A 9695-nucleotide genomic window follows, 5' to 3' on the forward strand; every position below is an offset into this window, starting at 1 on the left:
TATATGCTTTCATAGAAGCAGATAGATATCATGGTCACTAAATAATGATGAGTTATGATACAACGAAGACAAGCAAATTTAAAACGATGATCTAAGAGTTTTTAATCCTTTATTTCGACGTGGGAGTTGTTTACTCCTTAAACCCCTCTTCAAACCACTGCTCACTTCGATGATGTCAGTTCATTGTATGCATTTATATCCGTTTTCATAATTGGATCTTAAGAATAGGTTGGCAGTTGCAACCAGCTACGAAATGAGTTAAGTGGTTTCGGCACTTTACCCCTAAATGGTTTTATTGGTTAATTCTGCCGATAAAAACTCCATTTAAATATTATGGCCTGGATGAAAATTTAAAAGGCACTAAAGGCAAGAGTAAACACAACACTTCTATGAACAAAACAGTTCAATATAGGTCAGTTGTAAATCAAAGACGGTTTCAGCCAGCTATTTAAATAATTAACATGAAAAAACGCAGCAAATTATTATTATTATTCCTAAATAGATAATTATCGTATATTTTCATAAATAGCAGAGTAACGGGCGAATGAAGCCCTTAATCGAGCCGAATTATAAATCGAAATGTTGGAATGTAATATCGAGTTCCGAGGATTATTTTTGGATAAACTTTGACTTAGGCGTCAATCTAAAAAACATTGGCTAAGACGAGAAAGCTCAAATTTTTATAATTTAAATGATAAATTTTTATTATTCACTCGATTCTTACCTATTTCTCGAAACTTTAAGCATCAAATTTTGATGGAGAAGTTGATTATTTTTTCCTGATTTTTTATCAAGTATATGCTGTCTTTGTACTGCATTTTAATTTTGATTATTTCTTTTTTTTTTTTTTTGGAATTTTTTGAGAAAGTGGCATTCGCATGCGGCACCACTAGCATTTGCTTGGGACACCCCTGAGTTCCGCGGCACCCACTAGGGAACTGCTGCCCTAGAGAGACAATAGTGGAAATGTAAGAAATCATTGCCTAAAAAAATTGGTTTCCTCATAAAGAGGAAGAAGAGATAAATAATATTTCACAACATCATTCATTTTGAACGATTAGAGGTGAAGGTTGCGGAAAAAATTTCAATGTCTTTGTAGGTCAATATTTTTTAAAAATAAAATTATCATACGGTTCAATTGAAAAACAAAGGGTTTGGTTATACTATTTTAGTACATCATTGAACTAATATATTTTTCGATTTCCAGATCAATAACTATTTATTTTCGAGATTTTTCGTAGATAAAAAAGTTATAGGCGTTAAAATAAAACCATTCATGAAGTTTTAAACGATTATAACTACGTGAAAAAAATAAGGTTTCTGTAGACTGAACTACATGCTCAAAACTACCCTACACAAGGCCTTTTGGCCGGTCTTAATCACCAAGGTTTTCGCATTTACAAAATACTTTAAATGGTATTAAAATCTAATGGAACTAAACTGCCAAGATCCATCATAACGGTACAATCTATGAGATATTTCCAATACTTTTATTCAATTTTTTTTAAAGTAAAACCACGAACAAAACAAAGCCGTGATATTGAATAATAAACAGCAACTGCGCCATAAAAAAATATTGCAGCATTGGATAAAATAAACCAATACAACAACAAAGAAAATTATCATGCAAGCTATCTTAGTCCCATTAATTTTTTAAACTATAAATATCGATGTAAAAACATATTAACACGACAACATTTGAGATCGTAGCGGTTGTATTTATAAAATTATCCTTCAAGGCCAAACATTAACAAAGCATTGTGAGTATTACTAATCCCAGCCCACATGGGCGACCAAGTAGGGAAGAGGTCCCAACAGGTCTGTCTTCAATTCATTAAATACAAGACTCTTTATAGTCAAAGGAAAGACGCTTCGCATACTTCACCACTTTCTGCACTCCTCTCTGCACTCATACCATTCATGGGCTCAGATATATATTCTTACTTACAAGTGGATACAGAGTTGGGCAAAGAGTAGGTAATTAGTAGCGACAAAACTATAGCTAAAATTACCATGGATTTAATGTTTAATTATAAATGGTTCAGAAATAAATTAGCTCTAAATCCATGACCATTTCATTTAAAGTATATTAAAATGAGACATTACAACCAATAAAAGGGACAAACCATTTTAACCACAAGAGGTGGAATATTTGTATCGCATGACCAACGCTCAATTTTTTGCCAGTGTTAGGTGCCACGTCTTTTCTCGTCTTTAGTGAGTTGCTCAGCGTGTCCAGTTCTTAGCTACGTTTTTACTAACACGTCTTAACCTTAGTAAGGATTAAGTTCAGATCAGTCACTTATATACATTTTCGACTTACTATTAGGCTACTTTTTTTTTTATTACGCTACTTGTTCAGATGTATCTCTAAATAATTTAATCATAAGGTCTGTTTTATACTTAAGAAATTAATTCGTTTTCTTGTGGAACCTTATGATGCTGCCGAAGGAAGATAAGAATACAAAGTTATGCAGGAGATAACAAATATTTATGATCTCAAAATCAAAAATTTACACTTGCATTGTACGTTCCCGACATCAAGAATCAATCGGATCAATACTGAGGTATTTTCAGGGATTGATCCCGTATCGATTTAATCAGATTTTATCAGCTAATTACGCGAAACATAATAATTTGCATAAACTTGTTTTCCCTCGGTACACCTATATTTCGAAAACGGCTCATCCGATTTGGCCCAAATATAAAAGGACGTTGGGGGTTTCTGTACAATTTAATAAAATGGGTCTGTGAGGCCTAAGGGTTACAACCATCCCGGGCTATTTATTGGTCGAGAAGAGGCAGCTACCGTATATTTGAAGCTTACACGAAATATCCCTCGCCCACCGAACAACCTCGGATCTTTTCTTAACATTTCTCATACAGAATTCAAAACCTTAAGTAAAGCGTGATACGAAGGCAACGATTAAATCCCCACAATCAGTTTAGTATACAGTACATTTATAAAGTACGACATAAAAAAATTTAAAATGCACCCGATCTAAGGATGTGACATTTGTTTTTAAATGATTTGAATTAGAGTGCTACCAATGGGTAGTTGCTCTACACGCCTGTAACACTCCATTCTAACTAAGATCAAATTTACTGAATGTATTATATAATATACAGTTGTAAATTTCAATAAAGATATTTAAAAAAAAAGATTTGAAATACAGCTCTAACTTGTAAATACGAAATTAGTTTTAGTATTCGATCAGCACTAAGCTCCCATAATTATTAAACGATAAATGTATTCTAGATGATATTTAAGAGGACAAAAATAAATGGGAACAGAAAGGGTATTTGCCGATGTCGAAATATCTCTTTTGACGTTGAGTCAAACTTACTAGTAACGTCTCCGATTCATAAAATGCCGATGTTTACTAACTAGAACTCGAGCAATCCAAATGCAGTAAGACATCGCCGAAATGTGACGAATTAATATCAAAACTATGGCTAAGATAGACTATACAAAATCTCAAGATTGTTACGAATTCTTAAAAAGTTAATGAAAGCAACTGTCATAATATATATTATATCAACAAAAAACCTGATGACATCTACTGATAGTATACGATACTACTGAACCAGGTAAAAACTAATATCACGAGTCAGTATTATTGCCACAATAAACCCCTTAAAAGAATAAAAATATTGACAAAATTCCTTATTGACCGTGTGCGAGGCCGTCAAGTAACAACGTGAATAGAAACTAAACCAGTTGATTCTCAGAATTCTTCTTTTTTTATTGTAAGATTAATAGTTAATACATGACTGTGTGTAATAGATTGTAGAAAGATATTCCGGTGGCGGTCAATAAAGGTAAAAGATAATAAAAAAATGTATTAATTGGTAGCCAACGTTTCGCCCCACTTTGCGTGGGTAATAATATTTATATTTTATGGATATTCTTTTTTTTTATAAATACGTTGTTTACTAACACTTGGAAAAAAAAACGTGGGTGTGTATTCTTGTCATTGGCCAAAAATATGCGGTAGAGGGCCGAATCCTTGCCTGACCGTATGTAGAAATGGGAGTTTCACAAGGATAATCGGAATATCTAAGGTTTCCAAGATGGCCAGTGCTATCAAATCCAAAATACCAAGGATTTCATACAACATCCGATTCAAAAATGCTAAACAAGCTTCAAATATCATTAAATAATCTTAATAGGTAATCTTGAATGTTTTTGTTTTATCACTGATTTTCCCGCCCGTTTATTTAATTCTTTAAGCAGCGTAAGTACGCATACTGATCGAAAAGGAAGGGGGAAAAAATGTCTCATAAAGGAGAAAACTAAGCAAAAAAATAAAAAACTCTGAAAACTAGAAAGATAAAAAGCATAACCAATATTTTTTTAATTTTTAATATAATTTTAATAAATATTTTTTTCATTACGAGCTACGATCAGAAAATTCATCATTTGCACTGAAGAAACAAATTATTAATTTTTTATTATTGCAGAAATTATGTTGTAATAATCATAAAATGAGTACGACTAATAACGCTAAATGAAAAACATTGTTACAATTTTACTCACGTTTGGCCAAGGTTTATCTTATCCGTCACGACTGCTTATACCGAAAATGGCAATGGTATGATGGACACACATTATAATAAATAATGAATAAACATTTTGATGCAACTAATATATTTTAAATGAAAATAAAATCTTCATTGATTCTTCCAATTAAAAAAAAAATAATAAGAACATTCATACACTAAAACATCTCACCTTAAGAATATATTCGATCCAACTTTTTTGTACTATTTGTCACAGCATCATTTTGTTAATACAGGATTAGAAAACTACACAGTCCACATATACACAGCCCGGTAGAAAATGGCGTTGTTGAAAACATTCATTTAGTTGATTTCTATAAAAACATGAATTTATTTTTTTTTTTTTAATTTATTAACATTTATTTTTTTTTTTTTTTAATAATTTATTTATTGTTATTTACAACTGTATACACATATATACAACAAGTAAATTTACTGTAGGTGACATAGTGACATGATACAAATATGTGGAGAATCTACCCACTGATAGAACTCCAATAACATTTCTAGATCTTCTCTTCTAGAAATGTTATTGGAGTTCTATCAGTGGGTAGATTCTCCACATGTTTTTATCATGTCACTATGTCACCTACAGCAAATTTACTTATTGTATGTATGTTTTTACAGTTGTAAATAACAATAAATAAATAATTTAAACAAAAATAAATAAATAAATTTTAAACTAAAATAATGTTTGATTCATGAACAGCGTAGATTCAAAGGAATCTCCACTTTTATCAAAATTTATAGCATATAGTAACTTAATGAACGCTCGCCCTCTTTTCGTAGCTGTGGTTTATTTCGATAAAAACTTACAAAATCCTGCAGAAAAACAAGCATAATGATTAGGATTAGTATCTAATAAAAAAGTGGCAATTTTTATTGTGAACCAACAATTTGGTAAATTTGATAATGTTTTGTTTCTAAAGGGTGCGTTAACACGATGCCAATAGGTAGGACAGTCATCTAGCGTACTAATAACATTTAGCTTTAGGTATTAGGATATCCGATTTAGTAAACAAACATCAGAGGCTAAACTTTTCCAAAACAAAAAAGGGAGCAACAAAATCGGCCCTTTCGTTCAAAAGATAATCTTCGCAACCAGACTGACCAATGACCAACAAATTTGAAGACAAAAATTTACAAATCAATGATTTTTTAAAAATGTTTTCGTACTCAATGTTCATTCCTATTAGATATCGCTACCTTCTTCATCTCTTGGCACAACTGGAAGGCCGAAGCACGTAGTTAGCTGACTGTATTCCTACTGTTCTGGGTGCTTACACGGTACAAGAGTGGCAAGCACACCCACAGCGGTAATGGTCTCAGTTAACTAGCATTGCCTAAACGCTCCTAACAAAACGCATATGTATTTTAAGGCAATATACCCGCTACTGCAAACACCTGTATTCCCAAAAAGGTTTTTTTTTTTTGTTTATTTATTTATGTAGGAAATGAAATTATTATTTAAAAAATATAAACCGATCACTGTTCAGAATAAGAAAACAGAAATTAAGACCGCGTACTCAGAACCTGTTGTAGTTATGACCAACGGCCATATCGGAGATAAAAAGAACAAATGCCAAAACTTTTCAATTCATTTTTACAGAAGAAACTGATCATGAATCGACTTTTCTCCAGATTTACAGTCAACTACTAAACACTAAACTGGCATTTTTGCATTGGGTTTTTTGATCACCCTTGACAGATTTAAGGAATTTGTGGCTGCTTTCAGAATCAAACCGAGTTCACCATCATTTACTATTGAAAATTAACGTTATTCATTTGATTATTTACAAGAGAATCTTTGTAAATCAATTGATTCAAGATTACCTAATTCGATACTCACTAAAAATTTAAGGTTTTATGTTTCAAAATCTAAAAATAGTATTAAAAAAACCCGTCCTTCCTTTTCCATAAAAAATTAGACCTCATTAAACGTAAGCTCTTTTGTGAGCATTGCGGAGCATATGGGAAAATTTGAACACACAATTCCGTGGGCTAACGTTTTCAGTTCATGTCGCGAGTTTTTCTGGGAGAATAATTGAAATTTTAAAAGAGATATTTAAATAACAATTGTGCTAAACAGTTGAACCCCACGGCACAGCACCCTTCAACTTATATGTATATGTTTACATATAGACAAACATTCAGTATATCAAATTTGAAAATATAGGATATTTTAGAATTTTTTTATATTAAATATGTATTAATAGGACATTTATAATTAATTAAATAAAAATAAGAATATACTTTCCACAACAATAAAAAATCGTAGTGTAGAGAAAAAAATAGTATACACAGCAAGTAGTCATGGAGGATTCCCCCCTTATGCTTCGCAATCAGTTGTAAGATTATTACTAGCTGTCAAACCACCGCTCCATCAACATCAGTTCTTAGTTTATTGTTAAATGAAAGCTTAAAGCAATAAATTGGTTACTTTTCAAAATAAGGTAAATAACAACATCTAACTAAAGAATCAAAACAAAGTACTTAGTTTTTAGTTCCTGTATTACGCAATAGATGATGCTAATTTAGAAGAATTTCAAAAACCGATAAATTTAGTGAATTGATGATTTTCTCAATAAGTTAGAGGGGTAATATTGATCAACATTAACATATCTGTGACTGTCTACAAATTTCATTAGTGGGCAAGAACCGTAATTTCGATGGAACCGTCATAATACATCGTCATGGATTGGAATCATCCATAAATATCCCAAAACAATGAAGTACTTGAAACTGGAATGTTTTCGGAATGTCTTATGAAAGTTGATAAATGCACTTCTCGTAAATATTTTTTTTTACAAATTAAAATTTCGACTTATCTATCTACATGAGATGCCATCATAAAAAATATTTATTATAAATTTATTATCAGAAAACCATCTGCATGCTTCTTTTTTTTTATCATTTTTATTATATTTGGTAATATCATTTTTACCACAGACGTTCCATCATATATAATCTAAAATCGCGACATTATTGCTCCAAATTAGACAAAAATAGTAAAAAAATTATTACAAATGAATTTCTCTAAAATACAAAATAAACCCGGAAAAAGGCCCAAACAATTCAGGCTTTGTTTTACATTACAACGAAATAAACCATAATTACATTTAAATCTTTTCAATTCCATTAAGTTAGTTAATTCAGAAGGCTATAAACGTAAAAAACGTTTTCAACTTTTGAACTATGTTATTATTGACAGATAAATTAGTTAACATTCAAATATTCAACTGGTCGATTCAATACCATCATGAAGACCGAAATGTATTTTGAGTTCCTAATCCTCTCCATTGACTAGCAGATTTAATCAATACTATGGAAAGATTGTATATTTTAGATTAGTTGGAACTGTAAAAAATGTTTGACGACTGTTAGTGCAATAAAATAAGTATCATATTCAGGAAAATAAAACCAAGATAAATAGATATAGAACCTGCAAGACAAAAATTAAAATTACAGGTTAAGTGATAACGAAACAAATAGAAATTGGGTTAGATGAAAACATCTTGCGGATGTACATTTCTTGGAAAGGTACCCTATATAAACATGGTTATCAGTTAAAATGGTTAAAGTGTATTAAATTGGTTAATTGGCCTTTAAGTTATGATCCCAAGTTGTACCTGAAGGAGACCTATGATCCATGCCCAGTCCAAAGAGGGCAGGCATATTCCTTACTTCTTTTCCAACGGATCGAGAGCGAATGATGGTCACCGGCAGAATAAGAGGTCTCCCTCCATCCCTACCTCCCACCATCATTCCTACCGAGTTGACTAATAGCATAATTACCTTATTTCTAGTTTTCGTCAAGTAAGCATATTAATAAACAATTTATTTTATTTTTTAAATTTTGTCAATTAATTTTGTAAAAATCATGAAAGTTATTTTTAGAAGGTAGAACATAACTCCTAGTGAAGAACATCGTTATGAAGGGGGGTAGGAGAAGGCGCTATATCTCCAACAATTTGAAAACCTAAATATTTGGAAACCTACTTCAAACTGAGGAAATTGTATGGTAAAAATCAATCAAAAACGTTATTTAAAAAAAAAATTGCTTATAAACGGTATTTTGACAGCTCAGTTCTCCGAAATATTTGGGAAAAGAACAAATTTCTGGGATAACTCCAAAACCAGCTGAAAGTTAGAAAATCGGGGGTTATCAAGGGGCAAAATGGTTGGAAACTTTTAGATTATGCTCTTCCACCCACCAATAAGTTGTTTCAGCAACGCTCCTGATTCAAATATACTAGTAAAGAGATTTTTCAATGTTCCGAAATAAGACATGAAACAAAGCTAAACTAAAACCTATTAGTAATAAAGTAATAGTTATTTCTGATAATAACGCTAAATGTAGGAATATTATTTATCTATATATAAATGATTGACAATCTCCTTCATAAGAATGCTACTTGTTTGTTTGTTAGGAATACTATAAATAATAATTATGCTGTAAAAAGAAGAATAAAAAACTCGAATATTTTATAACAGAGATATTATTTTGTGAGGAAATATATCGGAAGTAAGGAGGCATAACATCGTAACCTTCCGCATGGCAAAACCAAGAAATAGGAGGACCAAACTGTTTCTAATAGCCTTAAAAATCAATTCTGTTAAATTAATATGGCTTTATAAGCAGGATAGTACAACGTAGAATAAATAATAAAGGTTAAATCCGGTCACACACGGCTTATTTTTTCATTACCCTACCATTATTTTTTACCCTTCACAAATGGATAAAACTGTTTAAGAGGCTTGGAACTTAACGGTTTAAGCATGTCATCAAGCATGGTTCTATTCGAAAGTAGATAGTATCTTCTCAATATAAAAAGATATTGAAAGAAGATTTATTTATTTGTTTATGGGGCAACCCCCATAGTTGGCTGTAATAGATAGAGTTGGCCAGTAAAGTACATAATTTAACAAGCATTGTAATAATAATAACACTCAACAAACTATTTGATTATTATATAAGCTAATAACAAAACAGAAACCCAAATGGTGAATTAAAAATCATTTATATAAGCCAATAACAAACAGTAAACCCAAACTGGGATTATCAACATTAGACAGAGTGAAAAACAGAACATAAACGAAATTACTTACTTAATAAAATAAAAGAAGAAAAA

The 9695-nt window shown here is 31.2% G+C and overlaps 1 protein-coding gene across 10 annotated transcripts in view; it reads right to left on the reverse strand.

Moving 5' to 3' along the window:
- The window catches only part of CLIP-190 (Cytoplasmic linker protein 190), a 78717-nt gene that overhangs the window by 54804 nt on the left and 14218 nt on the right, over positions 1-9695 (reverse strand). For 4 of the 10 annotated variants that reach the window (XM_014433481.3, XM_067045287.1, XM_067045286.1 and 1 more), the window contains exon 1: positions 8193-8343. The exons of 4 other annotated variants lie outside the window; for them this stretch is intronic. In XM_014433481.3, the coding sequence (XP_014288967.2) occupies positions 8193-8328 (136 nt within the window). In that variant the 5' untranslated portion in view covers positions 8329-8343. Of the gene's footprint in view, positions 1-4735; positions 4871-8192; positions 8344-9695 lie in introns of those variants that run through there. 2 more of the 10 variants (XM_067045288.1, XM_014433479.3) reach the window with 1 other exon arrangement.

Source organism: Halyomorpha halys, unplaced genomic scaffold (assembly GCF_000696795.3).
Source record: "Halyomorpha halys isolate HHAL.00 unplaced genomic scaffold, Hhal_1.1 Scaffold1218.1, whole genome shotgun sequence".
NCBI lineage: Eukaryota > Metazoa > Arthropoda > Insecta > Hemiptera > Pentatomidae > Halyomorpha > Halyomorpha halys.